We start from the raw sequence: 21,985 nt of genomic DNA, 5'->3' as shown, positions 1-21,985 counted from the left end.
GTTTGTTTATTTTTCATGTGGGACTCAGGCTTTTTGTTTCTTCCTTTATTTAAATAACATTTTTTCCTTTTCAAATGATTCATGTTTTGTGCTGCACTGTCTAATCTCATTTTAATCTTATTCAACACAAATTTTGTTTCAGATATATGTATTTTTTTTGCAGATAAAGATGTGTTTTATTTTAATGATTGATCTGTATAATCACCAAGACCACTATGTACAGACAAGAAAAGGGAAGCTTTATTTCCTGGTCTCTTTCTCCTTGGACAAAGTCTTGATATGCTCTTCCCTCTTTGCCTGGAGGCGCTGTTCATGGTACTTGCATGCTTCCTTGATCTTAGACCAGCAGGCCTCTGCCTGGTCAGCCAGGAGCATCTTGTGGGGCTGTGTGCCTTCAGCAGGCGGATGTGTTCCGTGAGAATCGGCCTGTTTTTGAACACATTCCCTTTTACCTTCAGGTACAGGCTGTGATACATGTGGCTATCAGTCTTTTTAGATTCACAGTCTCTTTGAGCAGCTGACGCAGAATTCCTGTTCTCCTCACCCAAGTTATCTTCTCTGGCATTTGAGCATTGGCTGTACCCTTTTTGCTTACCTGTGTCCATGTACCTGCCCTTCTGGCAGGCCGAGGTTCTTTTCTGGCAGTGAGCCCAGGAACGGACAGTCACCGACTTAACGGATAATCAGCCCACCTTTGATCAGCTTCTGGATGTGCTGACAGGAGTTGGCATGGCAGATTTCATTGGTCTCCTTGGTGTCCAGCCAGATCTTTTTGCCACAGCAGAGGACGCTAAAGGTAAGCCTCTTCTGAAGCCTTGAACATACTCACAGCTTCTGCTGCAGCAACAAAAGCAAATATTTTATTTTTTATCTCTTAAATTTCTGTTTATCTTTCCCTCATCTTCCATTTCCTTTAACATCTGTGAGTATGTGAAAGTATATTCATAAGAGCTTTTTATAAGATATTTATCAATTTCACCGCCTCTGTTGTTTCTGGGTCTGTTTTATTGACTAATTTTTCTCTTTATGAGTTATAGCTCCTGATTACTCATAGGTTTAATAATTTTTGATTGATTTTTTTAACATTGTTAATTTTATGTTTGTGAATGTCGAATTTTGTTTTGCTTAAGAAGTTACGGACTCATTCTGGTAGGCAGTTAAGTACGTTGTCTTGTGGTTTGGCTTGAGGCTTTTGAGGTTAGTTTTTAAGCTACTCTAGGGAGAATCTGGAATATCCTTTATCTTTTGGTAATATAATCTCCTTTCTAAAATAATGCTGTTCTGAGTTCTTTTCTGAGTGACCTTTATATTCATGGAGTTCTTTCAACTCTGGATAGTAGGAAAGATTCCCTGCCTTGTGATACGTCTGGGAATTTTGCTTTTTATTGCTCCCTGATCGTTTTTTTCCCCTTTAGAAACTGGTTTTGCTGGGCTTTGAGGAGTGTTTTGTAAGCTTGCACAGACTGGCTTTTCATGGAAACCTCTAGATAGATTGCTGAACCTTTTCTCTGCATAGCTCCCTTCTCCTGATACTCTGTAATGGAAGTTCTATTTGCCTTGATTCCTCACCAAACTCTAAGCTCTATTTCTTCAACTCAGCAAAATTGCTTGGTTCTGTTTGAGTTCTTCTTTTCCTGTGCTACAGTCTGACATAGTCTCTAGATCTAAAGCCTGGGTGATGGCAGGGCTCATCTTATTTCTTCTCCTTCTCTTGGGGACCTCACTATATCTAGTTCTGGAATACCTGATAGCCAGCATCTGAAAATAGTTTCTTACATTTTGTTGAGTTTTGTAGCTATTTACAGCTGACAGATAATTCTGCCTCCTGTCACACCTGGTGGCTAGAAGTGGAAGTTCTACAATGGATACTTAAACTTCGAAGCTGCTTGAACTTTTGGTAGCTTTTGATGTAGCCAAATATTACCTTCTTGTGCTTCATGACCTCATTTCTTAAATATTGGTGTTTCCTTGATATGTGTTTTGTGTTTGACTCTTATTTTTTCTTAGACATTTTCTTGATGATTTTGTCTCTTCTGAAGGCTTTAAGCTATGTGCTGATGACACCAAGAATTATATTTCTAGTTCAAATCTCTCCTGAGATTTGTAAATCCAGTTGCTTACTGGAAATCTACTTTTAGATGACTAGAATTGAGCCCATCTTGTTCCCCTCCAGACTGTTTTTTTTTTTCCTGTGTTTCCTACCTTAGTAAATGGCATTACCATCCACTCATTTGCAAAAACAAATTAATGACATTTTTTGTATGGCAGAAAATCAAATAGATGGCACAATTAAAAATAAGTGAAGTCAAAATGAAAATGAAAATGTTTTTAATCTCAAGAAAAGGGCTAGTTTCCTTTGTATACAGATAAGAAAAGGACTGAAAACCCAGTGGAAAAATGATTAAAGAACAAGTAGGTGATTTTAGTTTCTTAATCATATTGAAAAGATGGTCAACTTCACTCATAATAATATAAGTTAAGTCTACACTGAGCTAATAAGTTTTCATCACAGATTGGCTAAAATCCAAATAATTTCATTAAATACCCTATTGGTGAAACTATGGGAAAGAAAGGCTCTAATATATTGCTTGTTGGAGAATAAATTGGTACAAACTCTATGAAGGACAACTTGCTGAAATCAGTATATGTGTATATATATTTATAGAACATACAAGTATAATAGGTAGAATGTACCATAATGTAATCAATAATTTTAATAATTACCATATAGTTATTATAATAGTGATCTTATGTTATACCACATTATTGAAATTATGTTATGTGATTATATACTTATTTGTCATTATATCTACTTTTATATTGATGTGTGTATGAATGTGTCTGTATTCTCAGTTTCATTTCGGGAATTTATTCCACATATATTCTAGCACATGTATTAACTGACTTATACATAAGGTTACTCATTGCAGCATTGTTTATCGTATCAAAAGAGAACCTGGATGTCCATAAGCAAAAGACTGGGCAAGTAAGATGTGCTGTATCCCTGTAATTGAATAGAATGCAGCTGTAAAAAAGAACAGTGATGCTTTATACAGGTTGAGAATCCCTTATCTGAGATGCTTGGGACCAGAAGTGTTTCAGATATCTGAATTTTTTTTTTTTTTTTTTTGTATTTTGAAGTATTTGCATATACATGATGAGATATCTTGGGGCTGGGACCCAAGGCCAAACATGAAATTTGTTTTGTATCTAAATTTGCATTATACACATAGCCTGTGGGTAATGTTACACAATATTTTAAGTAATTTTCTGCATGAAACAAAGTTTGCATACATTGAACCATCAGAAAGCAAAGGTGTCACTATCTCAGCCACCCATGTGGACAGTCTGTGGGGTTGTTTGGCATCACCATCATTTCTGACTCTGAATTTACATGCTACTGATAAGCAATCATTTTCTTATACTTGCTCATGCATAAGTACTTACCTGTAAAAAACATGGCATAACATTAATACAGTGGAAAATAAATATGTTCAGGGTAATTAAGCAGCACAGTAGCATTACCAGAATACCTGTATCAGCTTTTAAACAGCAGGAACAACAAACAACGGCAGGCTTTTAGTTTTCATCTATGATGCTGATTTTTGATTGAAAGGTTACTACTATACACTGTGTGCGTTTTTTTTTGTTTGTTTGTTTTGTTTTTTAAGGTGAGAAGAAACATCAGAAGCAGCTGAGGGACCAGGAAATAGGTCCGCTAGGGATAAGGAAACATTCTGCTGGATGGCTTTTTAAAATGTTTCCTCTAGAATCGTCTGCCTCATTAACAATGGCTTTTGTCTTAGAAGTCTCTCTTTGATGTTATAAACTGACGTGATTTCTTGTTCTGTTAAGAATGCATTCTACTTTAGTCCTAAAATAACCCCATCACACCATGTCATCTTCTGGCACTTTTTCTGCAATGTTAACATCTTCTTCATTGTTACTACTACTACTACCATAACCTTGATTCAGAACCATTTCTGCTATTTCTTTTTTCTTTTATTGAGATAGGGTCTAACTCTGCCACCCAGGCTGTAGTGCCATGGCGTGATCTCAGCTCACTGCAACCTCCACCTCCCAGGCTCAGTCTCCCAAGTAGCTGGGACCACAGGCATGTGCCGCCATGCCCACCAAACGTTTGGTATTTCTTAATAGAGACAGGGTTTCGCTGTTTGCCCAGGCTGGTCTCGAACTCCTGAGCTCAAGCGATACGCCTCCCTTGGCCTCCCAAAGTGCTGGAATACAGGCATGAGCCACCACGCCCTGCCCATTTCTGCTATTTTACCATTGGTCAATGAATGAGCAACTGTAGACTCACTATCAATGTTAAAAACTTATTTGATATCCATTTCTTCCAACTTACTGACAGACTCTGAAGGTATTTTTTTTTTTTGCATATGTAAGAAAGTCAAACATCTTTTTATTTTTATTTATTATAGTTTTTTAAATTTTTAATTAATTAATTTTTTTGAGATGGAGTCTTGCTGTGTTGCCCAGGCTGGAGTGCAGAGGCGCAATCTTGGCTCACTGCAGGCTCCGTCTCCCAGGTTCACACCATTCTCCTGCCTCAGCCTCCCAAGTAGCTGGCACTACAGGTGCCCGCCACCACGCCCGGCTTATTTTTTGTATTTTTAGGAGAGACGGGGTTTCACCATTTTAGCCAGGATGGTCTCGATCTCCTGGTGATCCACCAGTCTCGGCCTCCCAAAGTGCTGGGATTGCAGTCATGAGCCACCGCGCCTGGCCTATTTTTTTTTTTTATCTTGACATACAGAATCCCTCAAAGTCACTGCCTTGTTCATCATCATTACTGAACATAGTTGCAAGCTAGAGATTGTGTCAGGTATGCACAACTGTGTCTTTAGATACTGTGTTCCAGTCATTGACAATAGCATATACAATATTCTAAATGCTAAACTGCTTTTAGAAAACCTTACACGCTCATACGTCTGTTCACTGCTGCAGGTAGGCTGTTCAAGAAAGTGTTTTTATATTTATTCTTTATTGATTTGAGGATACCCTACTCACTTGCTGAATTAATGAAGTCACATTTGGGGGAAAGTACATGGAATAAACATTATTTTTAATGAGATTTTTCAGCGGGATGAGCAGAACAGTTGTCAAGGAATAACAAAATCTTGTAGTCATCATCCAGTCCAGCTTCCCTGCAGCAAACCCGAACCACTGCTACAAAATGTTTGTGAAACCAATCAGAAAAGATGTCCCTGGTGACCCATGCCTTTTTGTTAGTCTAGTAATGAACCCAGTCTTTCCCACACAGCAGGTTTACACTTAGTGTGCCTTCTGTGTTAGCACCTACCAGCACAGTTACTCTGTCCATGGCATTCTTATCCGGTAGGGGCTGTATTAGAGTCTTTCTGGGGAACTAACACCAAACTGTGATGTTTCATTAGCATTATAGACTTGTTCTGGTGTCAGATTTTCATCAGTGATGGCCTTGGCAAACTTGTCAATGAATTTTTCTGCTTTTTCATGATCAGCAGTTGCTTTATCACCACAAATCTTTAAAAATTTAATGTTGTGTCTTAAATTTCTGCAATCAGCCTGTTGAATATTCACAGTTTCCTTCAATTTTCAGTTCATCGTGATATATCTTTGCTTGTTTCATGAGCACCATACCATTAAGTAGTATGCTTTCTCTGCCATGCTGACAGATTTACTCTTTCAGTATACATTTGAGATCTTCATTTTGGTTTTCTGCAATTAAAAAAAACTTTTCCATTAACTTCTGTTCATTGACACTTCAGCATAGAACTTCAACAATTTATCCTTCTGTTTCTTCAGGTTGTCTATGGTGGTCATTCCAACACCATGCTCTTTTGTAAGACATTTCCCACACTGCTGTCCAGTTTATCCAGCAGCTTGACTTTTTGTGCTAGAGATAAGCATAAATGCTTCCTGTTTTTCTGTCACTTACTCAGATTTTCAACATTGTCTTTATGCCACAAAGCAGAGAATAAGGAAAAAAACCCACAGTGAGTAATGCACAGTCTTGGCTCCATGTGGAACCTATGGGGAACTCCATGTGGAATCATGGGGAACCTATCGTTGGTGCATCTGGCCTGTACCTGTAACATTTTATTACCCTTCTTTGGATGTGCTTGGGTGGGAGAATCTGTGCATGCATGGAAAAGATTTGTCGGAGCCGAAGCGGGCTGGGGAGGATCTTTTTTCCTTAAATTGTGTTATGTGCTTACAGTTTGACTGTGACTCATTACATGAGGGCAGGTGTGGAATTTTCCATTGTCAGTATCATGTTGGTGCTCCAAAAATTTCAGATCTTGGAGCATTTTGGATTTCAGATTTTTGGATTATGGATGGTTAACCTGTATGGAAAGCTCTCTAACATAGTTTTGTCAAGTGGAAACAGTAGACAACATAACAATATTTATAAAGAAGGGTGTGTATGTGCTTCTTATATATTCAAAGGGGAGGAATTAAGAATATGTATTCATATTTGCATAAAGGTTTCACAAAAAACTAATAAAAGTGATTATTTTTGGAGGTGTTGCTGGGCACATGAGGAAGAGGGCTTGAAAGGAGAGTGTTTACTGTATATGTATTTATATTGTTATAGTCTTCTGAATATATTAAAATAAAATTAAAAACTTTGTAAAATTTTAAAAATTAAAAATTTTGTAAAAGGTCTTTAAAGAAAATATTTTCTTTCTTCTTTCTTTTTCAAATCAGTAAACTAAAAAAGCTGAGTGAAGACAGTTTGACTAAGCAGCCTGAAGAAGTTTTTGATGTATTAGAGAAGCTTGGAGAAGGGTAAGTACAAAAAATATGAAAGCGTCTAAATAATTTCAGAACAATTTAAAAAATATTGTATGATAGTAATCTTTCAACTAGAGTATATTTGTATGAATTGAATAGTATTTAGTAGTAATTAAATTTGGCAGGTGATACTGAATTTTAAAGATTAGTTTGTGCTAAATCTGGTAATAGTGTTTTTTCAGAGAAGTAGGCCATATATATAAGCAAAAAGCAGGAAATGTGCTGTGAAATGATTTTCAAGAGATTTGTTAGTTCATCCCTTATGGCATTCTTATTAATATGCTTGAAGGTTTTGACTTTGTTAGGCAAGCAAACATAAGGCCATCCTTTTAGATCTTGGGGCTCATTTTATTTTGGAAAAGGTAAGTAGTTGATATTACAAGAATATCTTAGTGAGGAAAACAGTTTGTATAGGCAGAAGAATAGTTGACATGGTTTCAAAATAATAGTAGAGAAACATGTCTCGGTTCGAGCAGAGAGAAAGGTAGGGAGCGTTTAATGGAATGGCAAAGTATAGGAGAATTTTTAAAATAATAAAGGTACAAAACAGAATTAAAAGAAGCTTATAGATCAGCAAGAACAAGGACAAGGAAATAGAGAAAATAAAAAGGTAAAATAATAAGGTAGGCCAGGCACGGTGGCTCACACCTGTAATCCCAGCACTTTGGGAGGCTGAAATGGGTGGATCACTTGAGGTCGGGAGTTTGAGACCAGCCTGACCAACATGGAAAAACCCCATCTCTACTAAAAATACAAAATTAGCTGGGCGTGGTAGCAGGCGCCTGTAATCCTAGCTACTCGGGAAGCTGAGGCAGGAGAATCACTTGAACCTGGAAGGTGAAGGTTGCGGTGAGCTGAGATCACGTCATTGCACTCTAGCCTGGGCAACACAAGAGAAGCTCCATCTCAAAAAAAAGAAAAAAAAAATAATAAGCTAAACATGATGGAAGGAATAAAATCAAGTGTATTTTTCAGTAAATGTTAATTCTCCCATTAAAAGACAAACTGTTAGAGTAAATGAACATGTGAAACCTACCTATATTTTGTTTATAGGAGATGCAAGTAAAACAAATAATGGAAATATAAGGCTATTTATTTATTATTAATAGAGATGGGATCTTGCTATGTTACCCAGGCTGGTCTTCAACTCCTGGCCTCAAGTGATCCTCCTTCCTTGACCTCCCAAATTGTTAGGATTATAGATGTGGGCCACTATGCATAGCTTATAAGGATATTTCTTATAAAAAATATTATGTAAGAGATGAATGTACAAATAAAAAAACAGAAAGTAATAGCAATTTTTATATTAGATACATTAAAGTTTAAAATATTTCAACTAAATAAAGAGGTATATTAGGTAGCGATATCAAAGACAATTTATAACAAAACATGTCAGACAACATGGCAGCTAAATTTATGACAGAAAAGCTATTAGTGATGTCAGAGGCATCTAATAAAAGTGTAATTGTATGGGAGATTTCAGTGTGTCTCTTTTAGAATTGGACAGATACAATAGAAAAAAGAGAAAGGACATAGAGGGGAGTTAACATTATGATGAATAAACTTGATTTTATAGGAATGTAAATATATATAAAGTAAAAATATATAAAGTACCTGTATGTCTATATAACTATACATATATGTTTCTTGTGGACCTGCTTTTTTGGTGTATGTTCAAGGACCATTGATAAAAGAAAAGTTACAAATTCTAAAAAATAAGAGATTTTTACTGGTCACATTTTGTGATTGTATTAAGCTATTCTTGTGTTGTTATAAGAAAAATACCTGAGACTGGGTAATTTATAAAGAAAAACTTAATTGGCTCACAGTTCTGCAGACACTACAAAAAGCACGGTGCCAGCATCTGCTTCTGGTGAGGGCTTCAGGAAGGTTATAGTCATGGAAGAAGGCAGAGGGGGAGCAGATGTCTCACATGGTAAGAGCAGGAGCAAGATAGGGCAGGGGAGGTGCCAGAGTTTTATTTTTTTCATTTTAAAATTTTTTTGAGACAGAGTTTCTCTCTCGTCATCCAGCCTGGAGTGCAATGGCACCATCTTGGCTCACTGCAACGTCCTCCCGGGTTCAAGGAATTCTCTTACCTCAACCTTCTGAGTAGCTGGGATTATAGGCGCCTGCCACCACGCCCAGCTAATTTTCATATTTTCAGTAGAGATGAGGTTTCACAATATTGGCCAGGCTGGTCTCGAACTCCTGACCTCAGGTGATCTGCCCACCTCGGCCTTCCACAGTGTTGGGATGACAGGCGTGAGCCACTGCACCCGGCCTGTCACACCGTTTTAAACAAGCACGTCCTGTGAGAACTCACTTACCATCTCAAGGACACCAACAAGCCATGAGGAAACTGCCCCTATGACCCAAACGTCTCCTAACAGATTCCACCTCCAACATTGGGGATTACATTTCAAAATGAGTTTTGGAGAGGACAAATATGCAAACCATATCACTGATTATACTCACTAAATTAGAAATAAGTAGTTATAATATGACAAAATCCACACCAACTGGAAATTAGGAAACATAATCTGAAGTAACTTGTTGATTGAAGAGGATATTATAAATTATCTACAAAACACTGAAAAGGAGAACACATTGTGCCAGTATCTATGGAATACAATAAAACTAATTAAGAGAAAAGTTTTAGTTCTAAATTCATTCATTACTAAAGAAGAAAGGCAAAAAATAAACTTAGTGCTTAAAGAACTTAGAATAATTATGAAACATACTGAAAGAAACTGAAGATTGAATTAAAGAAAAAGCTGAAATTAATGAGATAGAAAAAAAATTAAAAATGAAAAATATGAACCCAGCGCAGTGGCTTATGCACTGTAATCCCAGCATTTTGGGAGGCCGAGGTGGGTGGATCACTTGAGGTCTGGAGTTTGGGACCAGCTTGACCAATATGGTGAAACCCCATCTCTACTAAAAATACAAAAATTAGCCGAGCGTGATGGCATGTGCCTGTAATCCCAGCTACTTGGAAGGCTGAGACAGGAGAATTGCTTGAACCCAGGAGGTGGAGGTTGCAGTGAGTCAAGATTGTGCCACTGCACTCCAGCCTGGGTGACAGAGCGTGACTCTGTCTCAAAAAAAAAAAAAAAAAGATAAATACATATATGTTTATACATACATAAGCTTTCGAAGAGATCAGTAAAATAGTTAAACCTCTTACAAGGTTGACTAAAGAAAATAGAGCAAAAATACAGCAGATTTAGAATAAGAAGGAAGATATAGCCAGTGATAGAGAAATGAGTAAATAACTGTTAATTATAAAGATACGAACTCACAGCATATTATTTACAATAGCCAAAATGTGGAAACAACCCAAATGTCCATCTACTATCCTGGATGAATAAACAAAATGTGATATGTCTGTACAAGTGACCTTTTAGCCATGAAAAGGAGTGAAGTACTGGTACATGTTACAGTGTAGTTGGACCTACAAAATATTATGCTAAGTGAAGGAAGAAGCCAGATATAAAAGGTCACATATTGTATGATTTCATTTATAGAAGTATCTAGAATAGATAAATCTATAGAGACAGAAAGCAGATTCTATGTATTTTGGAACATACAGATAACATTTACACAGCACTGTGAACCCACTAAATGCCATTGAGTAGTACACTTTAAAATAGTGAATTTTATGCTGTGTGTATTTCACCTCCTCCCCTCCAGAAAGGTTCCAATTATGTTTTATACACTGTTTAAAGGACAGTTAATTATAGCTTTTTTTAAAAAAAATGAAGCTAGTGTAACTTTAATACTGATACCCAGATGCACAATAAAAGAAAACTATAATTCAGCCTTGCTTTGTTACTCATTATGGTAACTGTTCCCACCTTGTCTCAGGTGAATAGATGTTGCCACTTCTCTTGTGTTGGGATCCTGTTATCTATTAAACTTAAGGAGCCAGTTTCACTGTTGGCATATTTGTCATCTTTCCCCTGCACTAATAGAGCTTTGATTGATGATGGTATCCTCTGGACGCTTTTTGAAAACATAGTTAGGGAGTTTGTGAGCATGGCACATATAATATATATCCATCTAGTATCCCATTTCCTTGAGCCTTTGATATGCTTCCTTTGGTGTGTACTGAGGCTCACTTAGCATCTCACTTAATATGGGCCACTGTTGAGTCCGGCTTTCAGTTAACTGGCTGAGCAACTGTTAGGGACACCCCCAACTGTTTGAGCTAACACGCTGAGTCTGGAATTTCTGGTCTTTCATCCATATCAATATATTTCTTCCTCTCTGGAAATCTTAGAATTCGCTCTCACACATATTCTTTAGGGTTCTGATAAAATTGGCAAAATCTTGCAACTTTTTTAGTGTGAATAGTAACTGTTTGGGTTAAATTTTATACTTGTCTCCCTGGTATCTATGGGAGTTGAGTATAACTTTGGGTCTGGAAGCAATGAGAAGTGGTGGTGGAGTGGTCCTCCAGACCACTGAAAAGTGACTGCTTCAGGAGGTGGAGTCTTCAGGCGTTGTAAGGTTAATTTTCTCAGACAGGAGGGCAGAGTTGCTTTTGGTAGCAAGGGAGGCTTGATAGGATTTGGGGATTCAAGGTACTCAGATTAATGAGAATCTATCTAAATGTCCTAATACCAGTTCTGTAGGTACTTCTCTTTACTGTTACATGCCTTAACTTTAACATAACAGACCTGGTGCTGATGTGAATTCAACTTGCAATGTAATTCAGCTTCCAGTAAGACTATACCTAGAGTTTGTTTTTCAGAAATCTCAACCCTGTTTCTGTAAGAATTAAGAAATTCAGAAGTTTTCTGGTTCTCTTAGTCTTGAGCTGGACATTTAAACCTTTAGCTTGCTGTGTTTGTTCTATAACTTTTCCAGTGCAGGCAGAGGCAGCAGCCCATTCTATAGTCCTTATACTTTATTTTCACCATACATTGTATTGATACAGCTACTTGGTCTTTTAAAGCTTTGCTTAGACTCCAGGCAACTAAGGGTGATAATTTAAGTAACTGTTTGCCACTGAATGCCATAGACCATCAGTGTTCTATTTGTTATTTGTATTGAAATCATTACTATCTACACATCTGTATTAGTCTGGTAAAGACATACCCGGGACTGGGCAATTTACGAAAGACAGAAGTTTAATCGACTTACAGTTCCACGTGGCTAGGGAGGCCTCACAATCACGACGGAAGGCAAGGAAGATCAGGTCACATCGTACGTACATGGATGGCAGTGGGCAAAGAGAGAGCTTGTGCAGACAAACTCCCATTTTTAAAACCATCAGATCTCCTCGTGAGACCCATTCACTGTCATGAGAACAGCATGGGAAAGATCTGTCCCCATGATTCAGTGATCTCCCACTGAGTCCCTACCACAACACGTGGGAATTATGGGAGCTACAAGACGAGATTTGGGTGGGAACACAGCCAAACCGTATCAACATCTAAGAAAGAACTAATTCGAGATTCTCATCTTTAAGATTCTTTCCCTTGGAACCGCTTCTTCTACCATAAACTATATTGCTATCAAGGTATAGTCAGGAAAGAGAAGCTACTCTATGTACTCTAGATATAAAGAGTTTAGTAATAAAGTTAGGAGCTCAAATGAATTGTGGAGGGGCCAGGGATGCAAAGCTCATGAAAACTGTTGCCGAAGGTTGAAGGTCGAAGTCAGCATTGAAGATCTCAGCCTGAAGCACTGAAGTGGGTGTTTCTCAAAAGCTCTCTGGGAATCTGCTGGAATCCTGCAGTATTGAGAAACTCCCACCAGCTACCTCAGTCTGCAGCACTGGTGGTGGCTGTTGGAAGCTCAGCAGGAAGCCGTTGTGCACTTCATATCTGTCAGTCCATCTGCTACAACTATATCTGGAGAAAAAATGGTTTCTCCTTTTTGCATTCACACATGCATGTTCTTCCCACTGGCAGACTTTTAATGAGGACCCGTTCAGGGAAAGGGATTCTGGGAAATGGGGATTGCAGCTTCTCTTTTGTAATGCTGAGGAGTCCTTAGAAAGGAGTGATGGTGTTGCCTAATTGACAGTAGATGATCTAGCACTGAAATCTGTGTTTGCTTTTGAAGGAACATACACACATATGGCTTTCAAGGGGAGATACACACACTTACATTCCCCCACACCCAGCCCACTGTGACTTTGGGTACCAGACCAAATTAAATTACTTCAGAGAGCCCAAAGAAACAGAGGAGTGGATAAAATATATTTTATTGAAGTAGTCGCTTTATCACTTATTTCTCTCTTTTTCACTTATTTTAGAAGATTATAAATCTGGAAGGGCTTCTGTATAGATTTCTAATATTAGGAAACATTCGGTGTCTTCCATTGGCGTGCTTTTCCTTGTCTTCTGTAGAAAAATATGGTGAGAAAAACATGATTTTTGGGGTCAGAATGTGTTTGAATTCTGGCCCTACTGGTCTGTTTCTTATCTTTTAATGACAATAACAGTGTTTTTCCTTATGGTTGTGAGGGTTGAATTTCGTAATGCATATAAAACACCTAGCACAGGACCTGGTTTATAGTAAGAACTCAGTACATAGTAGTGTTTAACCTCGTTTTTAAATTCATACTAAGATACAAATGGCTTCTTCCTTCTTTGGTTTTGTTTTTTAAAACACGTGAATATTCAGTTGGCAAAGTTTCAGTAGTTGTAGCAGAGACAGGTTTTGGGCAAGTGACTTAGACCCTATTCCTCATTTTATTTACCTGTGAGCGTGTAGTTTTTCTCTTGAGGAAAAGGTAGTGAAAGGGACTTTTAAAAAAGACACCTTGGATCTCTAAATCAGGTAGAAGCAGATGGCTACAGATTCCTTGCTTCTCTAACTTTGATGTTAATGTGGTCCCCAGCTGAGGGTTTTAACTGTTAAGGTACTCTGAACAGACATGTGACTTTTTGATATTCTGGGGGTCATTTTCCTTGAGATCAGCCTTTTCCCCTAATTTGAGACTTTGGCTATTTTTAATGTACATTTCATTCTTTTAATTTCCATTCATGTCTTCCTAATGCTGCATTTGTTTGAGTTGACAAAACGTAAGTCTGTTTCTTTCATTCATAAGAAAAATAGCTACTCATTATATATTAACTTGATTATTTTAAGTCTGTAGTTGAAGCAATAAAGCTGAGATATAATTCATTAACTTTTAAAATTGTTACTTGTTTATTTTGATTTTTTAATTTTTAAATAGTGTTTTAAACTAAAAAAGACTATCCACAGAAAACTCATAGACTTTTAACCTTATAGTTACGATGTTTCATAGGAAAAAAATAATGTCTTGGTTTCTTTTAGGTCTTATGGAAGTGTATTTAAAGCAATACACAAGGAATCTGGTCAAGTTGTCGCAATTAAACAAGTGCCTGTTGAATCAGATCTTCAGGAAATAATCAAAGAAATTTCCATAATGCAGCAATGTGACAGGTATGAAGAGATTTTATTTCTTTGCTTACCCTTCTTTTGACAAGTTTTGCTAATAACGTATAACAAAATTTATTCTTTGATCATCTGTTTAGTTTTCATTTCTTTTTCTTTTCTTTTTTTTGAGATGAGGTTTTGCTCTTGTTGCCCCGACTGGAGTGCAATGGTGTGATCTCGGCTCACTACAACCTTCGCCTTCTGGGTTCAAGTGATTCTCCTGCTTCAGTCCCCTGAGTATCTGGGATTACAGTCATGTGTCACCACGCCTGGCTAATTTTATATTTTTAGTAGAGATGGGTTTCTCCATTTTGGTCAGTCTGGTCTCGAACTCCTGACCTCACGTGATCCACCTGCCTTGGCCTCCAAATGCTGGGATTACAGACGTGAGCCACCACTCCCAGCCTAGTTTTCATTTCTGACTTCCCACTGTAAGTGAGATTAATCCTTTAAGGCAGATGAGGATGGCTTTGCCAAGTGTCTTTAGGACTTACAGCTCTTTGCAGCTTTTCTGCTTAAAAGCAGAAATGAGACTGGATGTGGTAGATCACACCTGTAATCTCAACCCTTAGGGAGGCCAGAACATCAAGGGTAAAGGAGCCTAGGAGTTCAAAGCCAGTCTGAGCAACATAGTGAGACCCTTTCTCTACCGAAAGAGAAAAAATTAGCCAGGTGTGGTGGCTTGGACTTGTAGTCCTAGCTACTTGGGAAACTGAGGCGGGAGGATTGTTTGAGCCCAGGAGTTCAGGGCCACAGTTAGCTATGATTGCAGCACTGCACTACAGCCTGGACATTTTTAGCACAACTTTATGGATGAGAATGAGTTTTTGATGTTAAAGGGGTCATTTAGCAGTATGTATTATATAATCACTTTTACTAATTAAGAAATCATGTTTTATGTAAATCTAATTCATTCAGCAAACATTCACTAAGCATCCCCAGTTAACCCAGTACTGTGCCAGGATCTAAGAATGCCAAAAGAACTAAGATAACTTTTTCTTTTTGAGGGATCAGTAGTGTAATTGGGAAGACAAATATATAAATAAGTAACTGTAATATAGCACACTCATTGTACTGACTTGTGCATGGGGTAACGTGAAAAGAAGAAGGCAGGGCATCTTTCTCAGCCAGTAGAGCCAGGAAATCTGGAATGCTGACAAAGAGTTAATTTGGTGAAGAAATGGAGTGATAAGGGAGAGTCAAGGGAATGACAGGTAGAAAGGTAAAAATAGCTCATTGGGGTGTGCTCATCTGACAAGACTTAGAATTATTGGAATGGAAAGTATGGGACAGAGAACAGAATGAAATGAGGTTGGATAGTTAAATGGAGCTGATGGTAAGGAGCGTCTTATGCAATGTTAAGTGGCCTAGGCTTTATTCTATAAGGGATTCAGAGTATATAAATTATGACTATGTTTAGCCTAAAGTTACTTAACCACAGAGGAATTTATTATTCTTCCTTAACAAAAGGTCTGCTGGTACAGCAGCAACAAAGGAACAACCAGGTCTCAGCCTTCTTTTCTTGTACTCTGTCATCCTTAGCATATACTTTGTCCTCATGCTTATTATCTCAGGGCTACGACAGGGTTGCTATAGCCCCAGCTTTATGTCTACCTTCCAGGCAGGAGGAAGAAAGGAAGAAGCAGGGAAGGGGCTTTCCCAGAAACCTTCAGCTTCAGTCTTATTTGTAAGAATTGTCTCATCTGTGACTTAGAGCTGGTGACACAGGGTAGTCTGGACACATTGTCTCCGCTTATTAATTCAGGGCCCTGTAATTAGAGATTTATGGAAAGCTTTCTCTTCTGACAATACATAGGATCTATAGATTGTAAGCTTCTTGGCTAATGAAGTGATTGCATAATCCTAGAGGAACTTTGCTGCTTGGATCTGTTCAATTTTGCTTTTTTTTAGAGTATGCTGCATATTTAAATTATGTTATTTATTTCCCACAGCATGTGAAATTCAAGTGGTTGTAGAAAAAAAAAGATACATTCCTCAACTGTGGTTCCCACAATTTGATATAGAATAGGAGGTGAGATAGCATAGTGCTTGGCCATCAGGTATGCTTTATACTTGCCTGATGCTAGCATTATTCTGTTATTATGGTTAAAAATAGTTCAGAAATTAGCATTGTACTTTGAGTGTTGTCTAGGAAAGTCAGGGTCTCAAATATTACTATTACATATCTCTTCCCTTAATCTTTGTAGGTCTTGGAATCTGTCAAATCTTGCTCAGATTTCTGCAACAGCATCTTAATCGTTCACTTTGTCTTTCATTTTTGCCTCCTCCAACCCATTATCTTCCTTGAAGCTAGAGTGTTTTTTTCTAAAATGCAAATGTAATCAAGCATTCTCTGTGGCTCCGCATTGCCTGGAGAAATCGAGTCTCCAGTCCTTAATGTTCCATCTGGTGCTTACACCTCCAGTCTGTTCCCTGAGTTTCTCTTTTAAGTGTCTGTTTACTTGTATTCTCTATCATCTAAGTCTTAAGTTCCTTGAATTCGGGGATTGTATTTTACTCAGTGTCCTTGGATCCTGCCACATAATGGTTACTCAGATACTAATGAGTACTTCTATTTAATAATTTCTGTTTGGGCAACTCAACTAGACTATCCAGAAGGAATTACTCATTTAACATTCTAAAACCAATTTTAAACATTCCAGACAAGCCTTTCAAATTCCTGTGTGTCAAAGGCATCATCATGTACTTAGTCTTTTAGCAAGTCTGAGAATCATCTTTATTCCTTTTTATGATGCTTCTGATGATACTGAGTCTTGTAGATTTTCCTTCTGAAATGTCATCACTATCTTTATTCTTCTCGTCATTCCTTAAGGAAAGGAACCATATATTTTTCTTCATTAGCACCTGTTCGGTGCCTAGCAATATACTTTTTGATGAATGAATGAATGAATGAATGTGGTATGTATGAGGAGTATGAGGAAGAGCATTACAGATTGAGGGAACCCTAAGGAAATCAGGTACTTATTCTTGCTATGCACTTTAAGCTTTTAAAGCGAAAGAAAAATAAAGAATACAGTGGGAAGGAAATGTGAATAGAATTCTAGAACTTTTGTACCACTTTATAGCAGAATGCCTTGCACATAGTAGGTACTTCTCAAATATTTGTTGAATGAAATAAATGGTGAAGCAAATATTGATGAAAAATGGTTTCTGCCTTTTAGATTTCACTGTCAAATTCATATTGTAAGAAGTTGCGAAGGATCAAAAATCAGTTGGCTAAAAGATTCTAAAATGCTAAAAGATAGGACAAGTAAAAAATAAATAAGGGCTGGGCATGGTGGCTCATACCCGTAATCTCAGCACTTTGGGAGGCCGAGATGGGTGGATCATCTGAGGTCAGGAGTGCAAAACCAGCCTGGCCAACATGACAAAACTCCGTTTCTACAAAGATACAGAAATTAGCTGGACGTGGTGGCAGGTGCCTGTAATTCAAGCTACTCGGAAGGCTGAGGCAGGAGAATCACTTTAACCTGGAAGGCGGAAGTTGCAGTGAGCCGAGATTGCACTATTAAACTCCAGCCTGGGTGACAGAGTGAGACTCTTTCTCAAAAAAAAAAAAAAAGAAAAACCATTAGGAAATGACAGGGACAAACTTAGATTTTAGCTACCAATAAATAATATTAATGTAAATGTGTTATTAAGAAATTAGCATAAAAATGATTGGAAGAAAACAGTATGAATTGAAAAATTCCCAAATAATACACTGAAATTTTGGTTAGGGAAAATGAGATATGCATTTCTGAAATTTAACTATTAATACATTTAGCTATTTGTGAATTTGGTAAAATGTCTTGCTTTCTATACTCTATAAAAAGACCAGAGGTGGTGTTTTTATCTTTTTTTTGTTCTTTTAAGTGAATATTTAATAATGGGCTGAATACTACATGTTGGCATAAATATCTCAGGAAGCCCATCTGCTTTGTTTATTGCTGAATGTGCAGTGCCTAGTTCGGTACCAGCTACAGAGTAGACATTTAATAAGTATTTATTAAATGGATAAATCATGGAATGTTATTGCTAGACTCAACTTTTGTGGGTCAGCTAGTTTAGTGTTTTTCAAATCATACCCTGATCTAAGAAGGTACTTTTAGTGGCATTTTCTTCACTGAAGAATTGAGTAGAATGAGAACTTCATTATTGCTTTTATCTTTTTTATATATGGGACTCTTTTGGAATTTTTATTTGAGGAAAAGTCTTCTAGTGCTAAAGCATATTTAAAAACAGTTTTGCAGATACAGAAAATGAGACCTAGAGCTTTTATGTGAATTGCCCAAGATTACACTGCTAATTAGTGACTGAGATGCAATAAGAACCCGCATTTACCCTACTCTAGGGCCAATGTTGAAGAAAGCAATGTCTGTAAAAAAATTCCAACAGTTCAAAGTGAAGCACTCTCAAGGCATTCCTAGGAGTAGAGGTAACAATACTATGGTTAGCAATACTATGTGCCAGGTAATATGTACACAAGGGAACCACAACTGACACAGTCCGTACTCTCCTGGTGCTTATATGCCAGAGAAGGAACTTTTCACATTTAAACAAAGAGAAATAATGTTGATACAAATCAGGGCACACACCTATCCCCTTTTTACCTGTTCAACTAGTATGTATTGAGTACCTCCTACTCCCAAGTGTAGCCCTGAGTTGCTCTCACAAGAGATACAACAAAGAATGGGTCTTGGCTGGGTGCCGTGGCTCATGCCTGTAATCCCAGCACTTTGGGAGGCTGAGGCGGGTGGATCACAAGGTCAGAAATTTGAGACCAGTCTGGCAAACATGGTGAAACCCCATCTCTACTAAAAATACAAAAATTAGCCTAGCGTGGTAGCAGGTGCCTATAATCCCCGCTCCTGGGGAGGCTGAGGCAGGAAAATCACTTGAACCCGAGAGACAGAGGTTGCAGTGAGCCAAGACTACGCCGTTGCACTCTAGTCTAGGTGACAGAGTGAGACTCCATCTCAAAAAAAAAAAAAAGAAAAAGAATGGGTCTTAGGCGTTAGAGAGACTTTCACTGAGCTGGAAGAAACAGATGAATGGGTAGGCTATTTCAATACACAGTGTGGTAAGAGCTGTGATGGGATAGATATGGAGAAGTATGTGGGTTGGAAGAGATATCTATCATGTTTGGGGGTTCAGGGAAAGTTTTCCCAGGGAGGTCATAGCTAAGCTGAGTCTTGATTGATGAGTTAGATTTGCTGGGCAAAGAGAAGAGACAACTCTTACGGCGAAATAGAGCATTTTCAGCTGGCCTGTTCAGGGTGTCACTGCGCACTCCTTGGCTTCTACCAGAGCATGCTACATTCTTACCTGTTCTATTTCCTCATGTTTCTAGATAAGATTCCATTTGAACACGGCTTCTGACATAAAAAAAATAAAAACAATAAAAAGCTTGAAAATCACCATATTGGAGGATTAGTGATGAACTTTGACAATTTGTATCAGCTCACGTGTATATTCAGTTTTGGGTGGGCCAAGAAATAAATTGCTGTGTGATTCAGCTTTATGCTGGAAACAGCTCAGTTTCCGTAGAATATCCACATTGCCTTTGTAAAAACTCTTATTTATATTACCTACTAAGTTACAGAACACTACTAAGATTGTAGTAAGATGTTGATGAAAATGATGTAATTAAAAATAGCCATTTCTTTAGTATTTTAATTATCACATGCTCATATTAGGAAGACTTTTAAAAAATATACCTTTAGCAATATATGGTTTTCTTCAGTTGAATGAAATTCAAGTTAATATTTAAAAAGTCACCTTTTGATTATATATGGTGGCTTATGCCTGTAATCCTTGCTCTTTGGGAGACCTTGGTGGGCAGATTGCTTGAGCTCAGGAGTTCAAGACCAACCTGAGCAACATGGCAAAACTCTATCTCTAAAAAAAATACAAAAATTCACCAGGCATGGTGGCACGTGCCTGTAGTCCCAGCTACTTGGGACGCTGAGGTTGGGAGGATTGCTTGAGGTCGGGAGGCAGAGGTTACAATGAGCTGAGATCACGCCACTGCACTCCAGCCTGGGTGACAGAGCCAGACCCTGTCTCAAAAAACAAAAACAAAAACAAAAACAGAGTCAACTTTCAAGCAGTATTTTCAAAGTATTCCATTTTCTTTAATTATGTGATGTTGTTGATGGACACTTAGATTGATTCCATATTTCGGGTGTTGTGAATAGAACATTTGGATTTTTATAAGAAGCTTAAACGTAATGATTCAGTCCATATAATTTGTATCATAGGTAGTGTTTAAGTAACGTACAGTTAGATGGGAGTATGTAGTCCTTTCTCCATTTTTCCCCTTTGGGTTTTTCTCATTTTTTTTTAATACTCTTTCTATTTTGAGTTGTGATACTAGAGGAGGACCATTAGGATAAAGAGTGTAGGGAGCTATGAAATGAAGATGGAAATGGAAAGGGTGTGATCATTAGGTATGAGATAAGAGGAAGCCCAGATGCCCCCACCCCCTCAAAAAAAAAGAAAACCAGAACAAGATACATCATTTTATTGGATTGAAAGCGTTTACATAGGGGAAGGGAAAAATTAATGAGACAGGAGGATGAAGTGGAGAGAAGATGCATAAGAGAAAGGCATAGAATGTGGCTCATGATTGGCATGCTAGTTATTAAGGCATCATATTTCACCTCTGCTTCCTGGTATAGTCTGTAATTTCCTTTGTGTGTTCCTGGTTCTTCCACCCAGTGAAATTTTCAAAGGCATAGCTGCTTACTCCTATTTAAAAGAGACAAAACTAACCAGGCACAGTGGCTCACGCCTATAATCCCAGTGCTTTGGGAGGCCAAAGCAGGAGGATCACTTGAAGCCAGGAATTTGAGAGTAGCCTGGACAACGTAGTGAGACCCTGTCTCTACAAAAAATAAAAAAAATAATTAGTTCAGGTGTGTGCATGCTTATAGTTACAGCTACTTCGGAAGCTGAGGTGGAAGGATCACTTGAGCCCAAGAGTTTGAAGCTACAGTGAGCTATGATTGTGCCACTGCCCTCCAGCCTGGGTGACAGAGTGATACCCTGTCTCTTAAAAAAAAAAAAAAAAAAAAGAATAACAAAAGTAATAAAACTACAGTTAGCCCTTTGTATCCTGCTTGTTCTGCATCCACAGATTCAGCTAACTGCATATTGGAAATTTTGGGAGAAAAAAAGCAATAGAAAAAAACAATAAAAAAAAAAAACCAATGCAGTATAATAATTATTTACATAGCATTTACATTGTATTAGGTGTAATAAGTAATCTAGACATGATTTAAAGTATACTGGAGGATGTATGTAGTTATATGCAAATACTGTGCCATTTAATATAAGGAACTTGTGCATTCATGGATTTTGGTATCTGTGGAACCAGTTCGCCATGGATACTGAGGGATGACTGTGTGTAGAATTGCTGGGTTCCGATACAACCTGCGAGTCCATATACTGGCTTAGTCAAAATTCTTAGGCATATGTCCGAATTAAAACTTTCTGCACTGCTTAAAATTTATATACAGGTGTACCTTACTCTGTTGTACTTCTTCACTTTGCAGATGCTGCATTTCTTTTTTTAATTGAAGGTTTGTGGCAACTGTACTGAGCAAATCAAGTCCGTCAGCACCATTTTTCCAGTAGCTTGTGCTCGCTTCATGTGTCTATGTCATGTTTTGGTAATTCTTCCCATATTTCAGATATTTTCATTATTATTATATCTGTTACGGTGATCTGTGATCAGTGATCTTTGATGTCACTGTTG

General features: G+C 37.8%; 1 protein-coding gene and 1 pseudogene across 2 annotated transcripts in view; one reads left to right on the top strand and one right to left on the bottom strand.

The window, feature by feature from the left end:
- STK3 (serine/threonine kinase 3) overlaps positions 1-21,985 on the top strand; it is a 332,625-nt gene that overhangs the window by 34,428 nt on the left and 276,212 nt on the right. The window contains exons 2-4 of one of the 2 annotated variants that reach the window (XM_038000245.2): positions 625-796; positions 6,715-6,795; positions 14,101-14,229. In XM_038000245.2, the coding sequence (XP_037856173.1) occupies positions 14,213-14,229 (17 nt within the window). In that variant the 5' untranslated portion in view covers positions 625-796; positions 6,715-6,795; positions 14,101-14,212. The remainder of the gene's footprint in view (positions 1-624; positions 797-6,714; positions 6,796-14,100; positions 14,230-21,985) is intronic. The other variant, XM_008001185.3, reaches the window with a different exon arrangement.
- Positions 138-3,981, bottom strand: LOC119624811 (large ribosomal subunit protein eL19-like; annotated as a pseudogene).

The sequence above is a fragment of the Chlorocebus sabaeus genome, chromosome 8, assembly GCF_047675955.1.
Source record: "Chlorocebus sabaeus isolate Y175 chromosome 8, mChlSab1.0.hap1, whole genome shotgun sequence".
Taxonomy (NCBI): domain Eukaryota; kingdom Metazoa; phylum Chordata; class Mammalia; order Primates; family Cercopithecidae; genus Chlorocebus; species Chlorocebus sabaeus.
The sequence above is the reverse complement of the archived record's forward strand: the minus strand, read 5'-3'. Positions and strand labels throughout refer to the sequence as shown.